Below are 16,254 nucleotides of genomic sequence, written 5' to 3' on the forward strand. Positions count from 1 at the left end.
AGAGTCTAAGGGAAATTGCCAATTTTATACTCTTCCTTTAAAATAAAGGGAGAATAATGATAATCAAGGTAAATATACTTGTCTTTTTTAGTAGGATATATAATCCATACTAAGGAAGACTTTATATTACATAAAAGTCAGATAAACATTGAGTCCTTGGTGTCTTCAGTATTGGTGTAGTTTTGTTGGTGGGTTCTGTTATGTGCTCTCTTTAATGATTTGACTTTACCAGAGATTTAGCCAGTAGGACTAAGCCTACAGGTAGTAGTAGGTCTTTTCCAGACTTCTCTTTAGAAGTCCATAGGAAAGATGAGAGCAGCTGTAAACTGTAGCCATGATATGAAGCAAATATCTCTAACCTTGGGTCTTCCTTAAAAGAAAAGTATTCTTTTTCCTGAGGAATGATTGACAGATAACATTACCTACTGGGTATTTGCTCCCTGTGGGTTAGGCATTATGTTAGCCACTTAAAAATACCTTGTTTAGTCTCAAAACAACCCTATGTTGAAATAGGATTATTGCTATTTTATAATTGAAGAAACTGAATCTTGGGTTAAGTAACTAGCAGAAAGGTTGTGGAGCTTATATATGGCAGAGACAGGCTGACAGCCCCCATCCAACCCCTTGAATGCCTAATCAGCTCCTCTGCAGGCTTGTGCTGGGTCAGTCTATAACTTAGCATTATTCTGACTATGCAGTCATTTGAGGGTTGGGAGTTTGTCCTGTACACTGTAGGATGGTTGACAGCATCCCTGGCTTGTACCTATTAGATTCCAGTAGTACTTCCCCAGTTGTGACAGCCAAAAATGCAAAACTACCCTTGATCAAAAACCATTGCTCTAACCTTGTGCTAATGCCCCAGTCCAGGCCCTCATCATTGCTTGCCTGGATTAATGCAGTAGTTTTCTTAAGAGTATCCCTGCTTTCAAGTTATCTTCAACCCTCTACACCTCTTTCAGTTTTTCCATTTACCACCAGAGTGATCTTCCCAATGTGCAAATCTATCCCTGACAGACTCCCTGCATAAAAGTCTAACTTTGTTGGTAACCTAAACTCTTCTGGATGTGTAGTGCCCTTTGTGATCTTTTCTTCTATCTTGTGTCTCAGCTTCATTTTTTCCTTTTCTTTTTTACTGCCGCTGCCCTGACCTCAGGTGCTAGTCCTCTGGCCTAGGAAGCCCTTTCTTTTTCTTCTCTGTTTTCATTTGGCTCTTCCCTATGTGCTCTTTAACACTCAGCTCAGGAGATCCTTTCAGATTGGGTTAAATATCCTGTATTTCTCTTTTATATTCTCACAGAATCTGTCCCTAGCATTTAACACATTGTGGTATAGTCAGTCATCTTTTTGTTTCCCCTACTAGTCTTTAAGCTTGATGAGGGCAGGAATCTAATGCCTCTTCCTCACTTGGAGTGAATATTTAGCAACTGTTAGGTGTATGAATGGTTGTATTGTTTCAGAATTTGAAATCAGGATCAAAGTAATGTTAAGATGCCACAGAAGTTTGCTGCCAAGGGACTTAATAAAATGGCATTTATATTGGTAAATTCATAACATTCCTATGGTTTTGGCTTCAGCCATGTGGACTTGGAAAATTAGTTTTATCTGTAAACTGAGAGTGTGTCCCCAGCCCTTCGGGGACAGTTTCACCCTAATCATGCTTACATAGACCAGAATGTCAACATACTCATATGTAATGAGAGAGGTAACTGCTAGCCATTCTGGAATACTAAAAAGTTACATTGGAAGTTAAATTGTAATGAAAAATTAGTGACATTATATGAGATTAGAGTTGGGAATATTATTAATTTATAAAATGCTTTAAGAGGTATTTAAGGTATTCACTTTAATGTTTCCTAGGTTCTGGAAAACTAGTGAGCTTTTCAAGGGAACTCTTCTGCATATGTCCTTTGGGAAAGGCTCTGGTCTGGCAAAATGCAGAAGAATGCCTGTGCATCCTGTGCAACTGTTTTTCATGGTGATCAGTACCCCTTAAATGCATTTATACAGAATTTATTTTTAAAAGTGGGGGTGTAGGTGTGCGTGTCTGTGCCCATGCACTGATACATTTATAGTTGGATAGCGGAGGGCAGGGAATTAGCAAATTGAATCTAACTTCATCTGGAAGGAGAAACAGGTTAAAGTACCAAAGGAGGTCTTTGTAAAGCGTAATGAGAAATGGAGCCTATCAGATTTGAAAGCACTGTAAACCTACAGAATTTTTAAAAACATGAACGATTTCCTATAAAAGGTGGATGATTGAACACATACATTATCTCCTCACTGAGATCTTGTTACAGTTTATAAAAAGGTATAAAACACACGAACAAATAATGGCAGGGATGTCATCAGGGGACGAAAGAATGTAACAGTATTTCAGAAGATGGGGTAGGTGGATAAGTTGTGCAAAGAGACCAACGTGAATAGAGCTGGTTGACGTGGAATAACCCTGGAAAATGAGGTACCAAATGAAAACAACATAAGTTGAAAAATCTATATTTAGGAAACAGTTGACCTCCTATGTAACCAAGATGCCTACCTTATGCCCCCTTCCAGTCCATGCTCAGGCAGGAGACCAGAAGTTTAATTCCCTGGAAAAAGTAAATGGAAAAGGAGCAGAATTTATGAAAGCATGGCCTAGTAGAGAGTGAGTATGAAATGTAGGACAGAAAAGAAGAGGATTAATTAAAAGTCTGCATTGGAAAATGATCAGGCAGTGACCACCAGTTCACCCTACTCCTACCCCCAACACCTCCCTACCCTGACTATAAAACTTTTTGCTGGAGTTTGAGTGCCAGCTGTCTGTTTTGCACAGATGCAAGCCATCTTTCTTTAAGTCAGCATGTCAGTATAGCTACATGAGCTTTTTTTTTTTTTTTAATTAATTTACTTTTGGCTGCATTGGGTCTCTGTTGCTGCGCGCAGGCTTTCTCTAGTTGTGGCGAGCGGGGGCTACTCTTCGTTGCAGTGCGCGGGCTTCTCATTGCGGTGGCTTCTCTTGTTGTGGAGCACAGGATAGAGGTGCGCGGGCTTCAGTAGTTTTGGCATGTAGGCTCAGTAGTTGTGGCTCGCAGGCTCTAGAGTGCGGGCTCAGTAGTTGCAGTGCACAGGCTTAGTTGCTGTGTGGCATGTGGCATCTTCCTGGACCAGGGCTCGAACCCGTGTCCCCTGCATTGGCAGGTGGATTCTTAACGACTGCGCCACCAGGGAAGTCCTACACTAGCTTTTAATAATCGTATGGTGGATCTTTTTCTCTTAAATCCTTTCTGTATCTTTATGTTTTAGATGTGTCTCTTATATACAGCATACAGTTAAATTTTCTTTCACTATCCAATCTAATAATCTCTGTCTCTTAACTGGAACTTTTAGAACCTTAAGGATATAAATGGTTTAAATCAACTTATCCCAGATTTGGTAAATGGGATCTCCTTCAAGCTGGCTCCTGTGTCCTTTTGACATATCCCTGTCATTTTTTGAGCACCTCCGTTCTGGCATAACCAGGTATACCAGGCTCATCTTATACTTTTTCTGCCTGAGATCCCTGAAGTCAGTCATTTTTTCCAAGGATTCCTGGTTCCTTTTAGTGGGGAATGGTATGTAGAAATGAAAATCTGGATTTTACCACTGCGATGGTATTGCTTCTAGACCTTTTTAGAAGTATATGTTTGTACCCTTCTATGTCTATAGACACAGTTCATGTTTATAGATCATGAATTTATGCTGGTACTTTTAGTTCCCAAGCAACACAAGGTTGGCATATAGCTTTCAGTACATGGAAGATATCATTCCAGTGGCTTCTAGCTTCTGTTGAGACTTTAGCTATTTTAACTGTTGCTTCTTTAAGTAATCAGTTTTGTTTTTAAGATTTTTCACTTTGTAGTTTTTTCAGGTTCAATATTACATCTAGTTGTGATTTTTTCTTTTTAAAAACTATACAGTTGGGCTTCCCTGGTGGCACAGTGGTTGAGAGTCTGCCTGCCGATGCAGGGGACACGGGTTCGTGCCCCGGTCTGGGAAGATCCCACGTGCCACGGAGTGGCCGGGCCCGTGGGCCATGGCCGTTGAGCCTGCGTGTCCGGAGCCTGTGCTCCGCATCGGGAGAGGCCACAACAGTGAGAGGCCCACGTACTGCAAAAACAAAAACAAAAACAAAAACAAAAACTATACAGTTTATTGGGCTACCTGAGTCTGTAAATTTTTTCATCAGTTCTGAAAAATCTTAGCTTAAAAAAGGGTCTCCACTTGCCAATATGAGACAAGCATAGCATCAAAATAAGTAATAACACGTATTATTTCTATTATTTCATAAATCTCCTCTCCCTCATTCTTTTTCTCTCCTGGAAATGTAATCAAATGTATTTTAGACCTTCTCACTCTAGCTTTCACTTCTCTTTACTTGCTATTTTTTTGTCTCTCTGTTTTGCATTCTGGATAATTTATTCTGACCTGTCCTCCCATTCACAAATTCTCTCTTTCACTGTGTCTAATATCTATTTTATTTCTATTAGGTGGGTTTTTTTTTTGGTTTTGTTTGTGTGTTTTGGTCTATGTCATTTAAGAATCTTCTATTCTCTGAATATATTTTCAAGATAGTCTTTTATTTCTTTGAAAATACTGAGTGTATTTTGTCCAATAATTGTAATATCTCAAGTCTTTGCAGGTGAGTCTCTGCTTTCTCCTGTTCCTGCTGGTTCTTGCTTATGGTTCTTTGTTTCCCTGGGCTGTGGACCTTAACCATTTATTTATTGCTCATTGCCCTTGAGAAGTTACTTTTGGAGATTTCTGGAGACCTACATTAAAGGGTTTTTTCTCCAAAGGAATGTGCATTTGCTTCTGGGAGAAGATTGGAACATTATCAGAAAAACAACAGAATATTAAATTCTAAATTAAATTAAAATTAAATATTAAACTAAAACCTGGACTTGAGGTTCATTGGACCACTCATGTTATGTAAAATTAAGCTGAAAATCTACCCTAGGGCTAAAGCATGATTTACAATATCTCTCCAAAATTATTTTTTTTCTCTTTTTTCCCCCTTGTTTAGTAAGCACTAGGTCAGCTTTCCTTGCAACCCCCTTCCCCCCCACCCCCAGGTTAAAGGATAGAATTCAGTTTACTTATTTCTTACCTCAAAGATAGCCCATAAGACAAAGTGAGAGAGTGGCATGGACATATATACACTACCAAATGTAAAATAGATAGCTAGTGGGAAGCAGCCACATAGCACAGGGAGATCAGCTCGGTGCTTTGTGACCACCTAGAGGGGTGGGATAGGGAGGGTGGGAGGGAGACGCAAGAGGGAGGGGATATGGGGTTATATATGTATAGCTGATTCACTTTGTTATACAGCAGAAACTAACACAGCATTGCAAAGCAATTATACTCCAATAAAGATGTTTTTAAAAAAATTAAAAAAAAAAAAAAGAAGAAGAAGATAGCCTGTAAGATTCCAAATATAATGTTGGGTGATCTGTCAGACCTACCTTTGGTAGGCTCAGAGTTTTGTCTTTTTATCACCCTGGCCAAAAGAGTTTGTTAAATTGCAGGCCCATTTCATATGGATAGTCAAATACCCTCAGGGTAAAAAAAATGGCATCTAGCTTTACCTCTGGTTAATCCTCTGGGCTCCTGGTAGTTTCTTAGTAACTTGCCATGTATTCTTTATTTTTAAGATTTAAAAAAATAAATTATATACGCCAATTTTAGTTGTTTTCAGTAGAAACATTGGTCTGAATAACCTAACCTGCCTTTACAGGAAGCAGAAGTTCCTTTATATGTTTTTGTATTTTTGCAATGAGCTCTATTTTTTTAATTAGAAAAAAATTGGAAAGGGAAAAAAAAGTAAAAGTCTTTAAGAGAAACCTTCTCAAGTGAAATAGACAGACAACATAAATGTATAAGTTATAAAAGAGTAAATGTAAATGACCTATATACAGGGGGAAAAATGTTCACCTTCATTGCTAATCAAATAAATATACATGAGATGCCATTTTTCACGTATCATATTGGGTAGATTTTTAAATTTTTTGCTTGATGTTTAGATAAGCTACAGTGAGATAGGGTGTGCTTATGTACTGCTAGTGGGAGTATAGTAATAAAACTTTATTCAAGAAGAAAACATTTTGATAATGTATGATAAAATCTTAACAATTCATACATTGGTCAGGGTTTGGCAAACTATCGCCCACAGGCCAAATTTAGCCAGCCGCCTATTTATGGCCCACCAGCTAAGAGTATTTTTTACATTTTTTAAAGCGTTGGGGTAGGGGGACACACAAATAAGAATGTGTGGGTGAGATTGTATGTGGCCCACAAAGCCTCAAATATTTGCCTTGCCATCTAACCTATTACATAATTGCATTCAGTATTACGTACATGTGTTAGGTTAATTATACTTGTAGAAGTCTGTCAGAGTGAAATAATTAGATATGGGTGAAGACTAAAGACCAATTAATGGACATACTCACTGAGTGAAAACTTAGACTGAACCTACATTTCTAACAGTAATGGAATGGATAGTCATAGGATAGCCACATAGTAAAACCATTCTCCAGAAATAATCAATAAAATAGTGAAATGTTCCGAATGAAGTGTAAGATGCAAAACTATATACGTAATATCTCATGCTAATGCATCAGGGAGATACATTAAGTTTTCAAGTGGTTATCTCTGAGTGTTAGGATTACTCATTGGTTTGATTTTATTTTTATGAAATTTCATGTTATTTTAGCTTTCTCTTACTGAGCTTGCTTTATACTTATGGTCAAGGAAAAAATATTTCTTTGCTTCTTCTGTTATTTCCATTAAAAAATGTGAAGAGACACGCGAGTTGAGAAAATAAAGAACTCCTTGAGGAGTGTGGCAGTGTTTTATTCATCTTTATATATCCAGTGCCAGGTATTTGCTAGGTGCTTGGTAAACATTCATTTAAAGAATGAGCGACCAGGTAATAAATGTGAAAAACTGCTCAGCCTCAAGGAAATGCAGATGAAATCATGTCTGGCCTGTTGTTTTCCTCTTGCCAATTTAGCAAATACTTACTGTGTTTTTTCTTTTTAAGTTAGATTTGGGAGGGGTATAGTTGACATAATAAATTCACCCTTTTTTTTTTTAAGTGTACAGTTTGATGCATTTTGAAAGCTGGATAATCATGTAACTGTTACCTCTGTCAAGATAGGGAACATTTCTATCATCCCCAAAAGGTCTCTTGTGCCCCTTTGTAGTCAGTTTTCTCATCCTTAATACCTGGCAGTTCTCTGTTTTATGTTACTATAGTACTCCCTTTTCCAGAATACCATATAAATAGAATCATACAGTAAGTTGCTTTTTGTGTCTGGCTTTCTTCGCTTAGCATAATGCTTTTGAAATTCATCCATTTTGTTGCATATACCAGTAGCTTTTTTCTTTTTTATTGCTGAGTAATATTTCACTGTATGGATATACTACATTTTTTATTCTTTCACTGGTTGATGGACATATGGGTTGTTCCCAAATTATGATTATGAATAAAGTTGCTATAAACACTTGAGTACAAATCTTGTAGCCACAAGTTTTCATTTCTCTTGGATAAGTACCTACTGGTGGAATTACTGGGTCATATGTGGTGCATGTATGGAAAACTTTACAAGAAACTGCCAACCAGTTTTCCAGAGTGACTGTACCATTGTATTCCCACCCCTTCCTAAGTAAGGTGTTAAAACAAGTACTTACCATTGCAATTGTGAGTGAAAACTGTTATTTTCTCCTTTGGAAAGCATTTTGGCAGTTTGAATCAAGTCAGTAAAAATGTTTATTCTCTTTGTTTTATTTTATTTATTTATTTAATAAATTTAGTTTGGGCTGCATTGGGTCTTCGTTGCTACGCTTGGGCTTGCTCTAGTTGCAGTGAGCGGGGGCTACTCTTCATTGCAGTGCACAGGCTTCTCATTGCAGTGGCCTCTCGTTGCAGAGCATGGGCTCTAGGTGCGTGGGCTTCAGTAGTTGTGGCACGCAGGCTCAGTAGTTGTGGCTCACGAACTCTAGAGTGCAAGCTCAGTAGTTGTGGCGCATGGTCTTAGTTGCTCCGCGGCCTGTACAGTCTTCCGAGACTAGGGATCGAACCGTGTTCCCTGCATTGGCAGGTGGATTCTTAACCGCTGCGCCCCCAGGGAAGCCCTGTTTATTCTCTTTGACCTGGAAATTTCACTTCAAGGAATTTCTTTGTAAGGGAGAATCCGAAATATACACAGAGCTATTTGTTGAAGTACCATTTGTGATAGGAGACTGAAAAATACAGCGCAATTGTAATGGCTGTCTTTGGGTGGTAAAGTTACAGATGCTTAACTGTACATTCAGTGCTATGCTGGGCATTATGGTGGATTCAAAAGAAACCTAAGACATATAGCTTGTAATGGAATAAAACATATGTAGAAGTAAAATCTGGCCTAGGAATGTGTTTATGTAGATATAATAAAACAATATTGTTGGAGGTTCTTAAAATAATAGAGAAGGAACAGCATATGCTTTAGAGCTGGAAAGACTTTGCTATGAGGCTCTGCGTTCTTTAATAAAAGGCTTCAAAAGCTTTGGGATGATCTTGGTTACAATAGGTGCTCAGTAAATGGTAGCATCTTTCATTTTTACTAGTACTAATCCAGCTAAAAGGAATTGAAGCTTGATAGAGTGAGTAGTTTGGTGGGGAGTCATTGTTATCTTTTGAAAAGAGCACTAATATATAAATTATAGTTATTTTTTTCTAGTGGTTTATGTACAATAAAAAAGAGAAGAAGAAAAACCTTTTAACCCTAAGTAAGTATGTTCCACAGAGTGGTGAGCAGTTTGGGAGCAGAAACTTTGTCTTGTTACTTTTATCTCTTGTGATTATTAGCACATGGTATGAGCAGTGGGGATGGGGTGTGGGTGGTGAGTTGGTCTCAGGGTTTATAATTAACCCAATGAAAGGTGCAGAGATGGTTGTCTAGATTAATCCTTTAGTATAACTTTGGAATGATAATGTTACCTGGATAAAGCCGATAGATTGGGCAAAATGTGAGACTAAAAGATTGGAAAATTTGGTTTGAGTCAGGTGATAGTTCCTTGGATATCTGGAGTGAGAGAATAGTAAAGGGGGAATGTCATTTTAAGAAGTTGTAATAGCTTTGATGAACTTAGTGCCTACAATATGCCAGGTGTGTTATCTCACGTTAAAGTCACGTTACAGATGGGACAGAGTTAGTGACTTGTTCATAGGCACACAATTAGTTGGTGTTAGAGCTGGGATATGAACTGTGCTCTTAAAAAGCCAGCACAAGGCAGTCAAGTGGTTAGGACTCAGTGCTTTCACTGTGGTAGCGCGGGTTCAATCCCTGGTCAGGGAACTAAGATCCTGCAAGCCACGAGGTGCTGCCAAAAAAGAAGGGGGAAAAAAAAAAAAGCCAGCTCTCGTATCACCTTCTCCTTCTAGGAAGCCCAGCCTATCACTCTCCAACCCCCCTTACCCCTGCATTTTTCCTTCCCAGTCTGGCTTGAGGACTCTTCTCTGTTTTCATGCGATACTCAGTTTGTAACTGCAGTTTTGCATTTACTTATGGAATTATAATTACAGTATACCCTTGCATTTTGGGGACTAGGCATTCTGTGATTCAGCTACTCCTTCAGGACCTTAAGAGTTACAGGTGTAAGGCCCATGATGTGGAGAATCACAGTGCAAGGCGGTTATACCAGAGGGTCTCGCTCCCCATGAATGTAGGCCCAGCACTCAAATGGCAGTTACTTGGCCAAAGTTTCAGTGGTCTGGATACTTGTCCTTGGCAAATGTAATGGTTCTTTACCTCTCCTTTTTACGTTTCATCCTCTACCCAACTTATTTCTCAACTTGGAGTTCAGTTTAAACGGCTACTAGTGCATGTTTATATTTAAGTAGTTCATTCATAGTATCTTTAAACCATAGGTCCTCTGCTATACCACTTTGAAAATTTGGCAAATGAACTTTCCATAGAATTGAGCTATGAGGATATAAAAAACGTTGTCCTGCAGTATGGATTCCAGGTAGAGGTAAGGATGGAATGAAGTATTGCCAAAATTTAACTTCCAAAGCACTTAAACAGGAATGGTGATGTTATGGTAGTTACTGGCTTTACCTCTTAACCTCTTTGTTTTCTCACCCATAAAGTGAAAATAATAATACTTAGCTTTTAGAACTATAAGGATTTGAGATAATATGTATGTAAATGGAAAACAGTAATCTCTGGTGTAATCACCTTTCAATAAGTGGTAGCTGACCATTATAATATTGGCCTTTGTAGACTGAAAAGTACCAGGTAGACAGGGTGGGAGGGCAGGTGTAAGAGGGATATTGTTAACTGTATGTACTTTTGTACTGTTCAGTCTTTCCTTATCATGTGATTATAAGGTTTCATGATACTTTGACTATTGTGTTTTAGTTGTATGTTTATTTAGAAGCATTTGATTCATTTAAAAGGTAAATAACAGGTTTGTTCTTAAAGATAAAGAAAAGCAACATATTGTAGTAGTTTACAGTTCAAGCTCTGGAATTAGACTTCTTGAGTGTGAATTCCAGTTCCACCACTTATTAGTGGTGTGACCTTGAGCAAAACTGTTGTTGGTAAAGTGGGATTACTAATAGTGCCAATCTTAGGGGGTACTTGTGTGTAATAAATGAATTAATATACAGAATGTGTTTAAAATAGCACCATGGTTGTCATCATCATCATCATTATGATTATTGTTTGCATTTCAGGTGGAAAAAGAATCTGTCTTGTCAACATATACTGTGAATGATCTCTCCATGATGAAGTACTACTATGAATGTGTCTTGTTTGTGGTCCGTAAACCACAATAACGGTCTCAAGTGGTATCACAAGGAAAAAAGTTTAATAATAGCAGATGCTGAAATAAACAACTCAAAGTCAACTATTACAATGACAGGACACAATCTCAAGTGGTATCACAAGGAAAAAAGTTTAATAATAGCAGATGCTGAAATAAACAACTCAAAGTCAACTATCACAATGACAGGACACAACCTCAAGTCAGTGGTGCCTTCTTATTCCTAACAAAATTAAGAAATAGCGTCTATTTTCTTAATATGTCTATTGCTTTTTCAGAAACATACTATGCCATGCATATTTGTACTACACAAGTAAAAATGGAGGAAATGTCTTCAAGTATACATTTTCCTTGAAGCCCAGAATTATCTTTCAGTAGAAAAAACTTTGTCTCCAGTGTCTTCATGAAGCTGTCCATTGCAAGTCTGCCATATGAATGACTAATAGTATTGAAGTCCATAATAATCTCCTTTTTTGTTCTTTTGTATGCATTGCACATGTTATTTTTTAAAAAGTCTAAGGATCCTCTGTCACTTTCAACATCTGGAATTGGGAATTTTGTTTACTTTGGACCTAAGGAATCTATATGTAAAATGTGCATCTATTCTTTTATCATTCAGATTATTTGATTTTATTTTCTAGCTCAACTGACTTTATAGTTAGCATCAAACATTTCATTTTTATGAAGTGCTGAATTCATAGGATCACAGGCCAGTAAAATGCATTTTAAATAACTGAGAAATTAAGTCTTTTGGACACACTAAATTGAACGCTTTTTGAAAGCATACTCATCATGGATCACTCTGAAATGTATGAGATCTCAGCATTCTAAGTGAGGCACAAAAGCCTTTATTAAAGGTACTGCTCAGAAACTGGGGACATAAGAATAAAATCTGCCCATTTGAAATGTATGATTTCAAACTATAAATGAATACAGAGTTTGTCAGTGAGATGTTTACAATAATGTCTTTTCTTTAGGTTACATGAATTACAAAAGCAAGCACTTTTTTTTCCGTTAAAACAATTATATACTAGTAAAAACTGTCATGATAGTATTAATGTGGAGAAATTTTGATTATGAAATTTAGGGATAAATTACTGCCCATGGTCTGTGTCTTTAATATTGTAAGAAGCAGCCATTAATATAATTTCAGATTAATACCAATTTTGTTCCCTGATAGCTGTAGCTAAAACAGTATATATGCTGCTTTAAATTTCTACCTCTAGCGGATCTTTATTGGAGGGAGTTTTCCTTTGTATTTTTTTAATGTTTATTATCCTGTTTTCCAGTAGCTTGATAAGTAGAGATGACTAATTTAACCTTTTCTTGGAGAAAAGGAAGTAATATTGAATATTTTCACAGATGATTGTGATGATATTAAGTGACCTCTGTGGCAATTTGGATTAGATAGACTTAATCTCAATAATGTGCTGGTAGCATAAATGTCATGTTTTCATAGGAAAACTTACTTAGAAGTCTTTAGACCTTTACTGTCAGTTAGGTGCGGGGGAGTCACTACGCGATTTGGCATCTTACCAGTAGGACCTTTTCTGCATACACTACAGGAGCTCCTGTGGCCTTTATGCCCATGATGCAGTGAAGGATTCCGTGAAGTTAATTTGATTTGTCAAGTTATGGACACGAGTATGTAACCTGTTGAGTATTTCTGAAAAACTGTTTCTCTTTTTTGTGTTCCTCAGTACTTGGCAGATATTCACTTAGTGGGAATTCTCCTTACCTACCACATGGATGAACTTGAAATTAATTGCAAGGGGAAAAAGCCCCCAAATTTATTATTTTCTTTTAAAGAAAGAAACTTAAAAGGAGCATAAGTATTTTAAAAAAGCCATTGAAAGGAAAGGAATCATGCTGTTTGTAATTTAGAAATGCTTTTTATTCACTGATTAATATTAACTTTTTTACAACTTGTATCAAAACAAACGATCTTGGTTTTCTCAGAGGGAAAAACAGGTTGACACCAATGGGTTGGCATTATTACTTAAAATTTTTGCTATCAGGTTTTATTCTTTAATAATGTTACTTATATTTCTAAATTATAGCTTATATTTTAGTTAATTCTGAAATCATTTCATTTGTTTCTAATTTCTCCCTCATATTATGAATACTGTTTTTTAAACGTACTTCACAAATTTGCATCACTCTTTTTCTTATAGCTTTTGTAGTTAATATATTCTAAACTTGAAAATTGTGGTATCAATCAATAATAGAGGTGTCACTGGAGGATTTAATTTTGTATTTCTTATGTGTATAAATAGCTACTAAAGTGTGTAAGCCTTAAAGTTTAAAACATTTTTCTTAAATAACTCTATACACAAATGTTTTCATTCATTTTCATCAAATGGGAGGAGATAGGTCACTGTGCTTGCTTTTGTTGTTGTTTTTTATTAAATTTACATAATCTGAAGCAATGCAGGCTAGGGTATATTAATCAAGTGAGCAAGATGGGATATGTAAAATATAAAGAGAAGCTGTATAAATCACAGTATAAAATTACGAAGTTTGGGAACTGTAAAATGCACTGTATTTGTATGTAACTCTCATTCTAAAAGTTGCCACAAAGGCTTAATCGGAAGCTTCATGTCTGCATGAAATTTCCTATATTTTTAATGTGTATGATGGACTTAATTTTTCTTGAATATTAAAGTCTGCCAATTGCTATGAAACAATATTTGCTTGGTTGTTTCCATCTAAATTACTCATAACCATAGACATGGGAATTTTAATTGAACACATAATACTTTTGAACCCTTGGATTAGCCTATTTTTATATGCTTCTAATATGATCACTTGGTTTCTGAGTATGCTGGGCCTCATACTAATTAATCTTGGTCTTTGGTTTTGTTAAATAATCAACCAAGAATTGTAAAGGAACCAGTAGAAGAAAATTCCAGGACCAGCCATTAGTAGGATGAGCACTTAACTTGCACTTAGATACTTTTCCTGAATTATTATTTGTGATCTTGGGCAAGGTGCTCCGAGTTTGTTTCTTCATCTATAAGACAGGATTGATACCACCTATTTCAGTGGGTTTTTATGAGATCGTATGTGCTATCTGTGAAATATTATACAGGCGTACCTCATTTTATTGTGCTTTGCAAATAGTGCATTTTTTACAAATTGAAGGTTTGTGATAACCCTTGTGTTGAGCAAGTCTGTCGGCACCATTTTTCCAACAATATTCGCTCATTTCATGTCTTTGTGTCACATTTTGGTAATTCTTGCAATATTTCAAACTTTTCCGTTATTGTATTTGTTGTGGTCATCTGTGAACAGTGATCTTTGATGTTACCATTGCAAAGAGATTATGACTTGCTGAAGGTTCAGATGATGATGGCATTTTTAAATTAAGGTATGTACATTTTTTAAAGACATAATGCTACTGCACACTTAATAAACGACAGTATAAACATAACTTTCAGATGTCCTGGGAAACCATGTTTGTGTGACTCACTTTATTGCGATATTAGCTTTATTGCAATGGTCTGGAACCAAGTCTGCAATGTCTCTGAGGTATGCCTGTATGTGAATATGTGAAAGCATATGGTGGACAAGTAAATGTGATTTCAATCTGTGTTGACTGTTGTATAGTGATAGAAAAAGATGAAGATTGGTAACAGGACATTACCTTTAATATTTATGGTGACCCTTTGAAAAAAGTTTCAGTGCAATCTTAGGGGAAAAAATCAAAGATGACAGGTATAAGTATAGATTCCAAAAGCTTGGTGGGAAGTGTAAAGAAATATAATGGTAGGTAATGGGACAGAGGGCACAAGTAAAATTTAATGGAGGGTTACCCTCATTTTCACAAACATGCTAGTAGTACATGCCTCATATATATGTTTATTTCTCTTCAGTAGCTGTTTAGAAGTGGGATCATTGGGTGTGTATGTGCACTTTCAGTCAAGTTGCCTTTCAAGAAGACTACCAATTTACATTCCATCCAGCGTTTGAGAATAACTTTGCATCCATTCCTGGCCAGTACTAGATATTGCTAAGCTTTCCATATTTTGTCAATATAAGTATCTAATTTTAATATTTATTCTTTTAACTACGAGGGAGGCTGAGCAATTTGCGTAAGTTTAAGGGACAAAGAGAGGTGTCTTTAATCTGCCAGTCTGTAGGCTCTCACCTGGCAGACCAGACCCAAAAGTTAGTAAAAACGTAGTGAGGTTCATTAAGCAGAGGATTGGCCAGAGTCGTGAGGGCTGTTCTGAGTTCTGGCCTCTCAAGACTGACCACATCTGCTTTTGGTTTTACGTAGCTGGCACTGAGGCTGACCAGCAGCAGCCCATTGGACCCCATTTGTTGGATCTGTGGTTTGATATTTTGTTACTATTTCTGTAATGTTCTTTGCTGTTATCTCTTCAAATATTTCTTCTGCCCTGCTGTCTCTTGCTTCTTGCTTCTGGGGCTTCTATTACATGTACATCAGATTGTCTTGTCATTGTCCCACAACTCCTGGATGCTCTGTTTTTGGTGGTTTCTTAGTTTTTGTTTTGTTTTTTACACTTTTTTAAAAAAAAATTTTCCGTGTGTTTCAAACTGAATAGTTTCTTTTTACCTATCTTCAAGTTCCTTGAGTCTTTCCTCATCTTTGTCCATTCTACTAATGAAACTGTTGAAAGAAATTTTATCTCTGATATTATGTTTTTTATTTCTAGCATTTCCATTTATCTCTTTTTTGTAGTTTTCATCTCTGCTGAAATTCCCTGTGTATCAGTGCATGTTGTCCACCTTTTTTACTGTATCCTTTAATATATTATAGATATTTTAGTCCCTAACTGATAATCCCAATATCTGGGTCAACTCTGAGTCTAGTTCCATTAATTGCTTCATCGGCTGACTAGGGCTTTTTTTTTTTTTTTTCCCTGAGTCTCATAATATTGAATTCCACTTACTGTGTAGAAAAAAACAGAACCTGAGGTAAAGAGTATTTATGCCTTGGTGTAAATTTATGCCTCTCAGGCAGGCATGGGAGGTTGAGTCAATCTTAGAAGAACTTGAGTTGGGTTTGCGTCTTGTTTTTGTTATCGCACAGCATCACAGGCTTCAGATTCCACTGGCAGTGAGCTGTTGTTACCTTGTGTAGGACAGAGTTCCTGAGAGGAAAGAGTTGCACACAGAGAGAACACTGGAGATCTGAGGACAGTGCCACTGGAGTAATCTGTAGAGTACTGATCAGTGCATGTGTGTGAGATAACTACATACCCAAGCCAGAGGAAAAAAAAGGCACCCAACAAAATAAAACTCATAATATCTGGTATCCAATCAAAAATTACCATGTGTGCAGAGAAAGAAGAAAACACCACCCATAAAGAGGAGAAAAATCAATCAACTGAAACCAACCCAGAACCAACAATTAGCAGAGAACATTAAAATAGCATAACTGGGGACTTCCCTGGTCGTCCA

General features: G+C 36.9%; 1 protein-coding gene across 2 annotated transcripts in view; it reads left to right on the plus strand.

Annotated features, from left to right (window-relative positions):
* Window positions 1–14,257, plus strand: part of CARNMT1 (carnosine N-methyltransferase 1) — a 40,192-nt gene extending 25,935 nt beyond the window's left edge. For both annotated transcript variants that reach the window (XM_082657542.1, XM_082657543.1), the window contains exons 7-8: window positions 9,926–10,029; window positions 10,736–14,257. In XM_082657542.1, the coding sequence (XP_082513668.1) occupies window positions 9,926–10,029; window positions 10,736–10,837 (206 nt within the window). In that variant the 3' untranslated portion in view covers window positions 10,838–14,257. The remainder of the gene's footprint in view (window positions 1–9,925; window positions 10,030–10,735) is intronic.
* The last annotated feature ends 1,997 nt before the right edge of the window (window positions 14,258–16,254 follow it).

Source organism: Grampus griseus (genome assembly GCF_964374135.1).
Source record: "Grampus griseus genome assembly, chromosome: 6".
Lineage (NCBI taxonomy): Eukaryota > Metazoa > Chordata > Mammalia > Artiodactyla > Delphinidae > Grampus > Grampus griseus.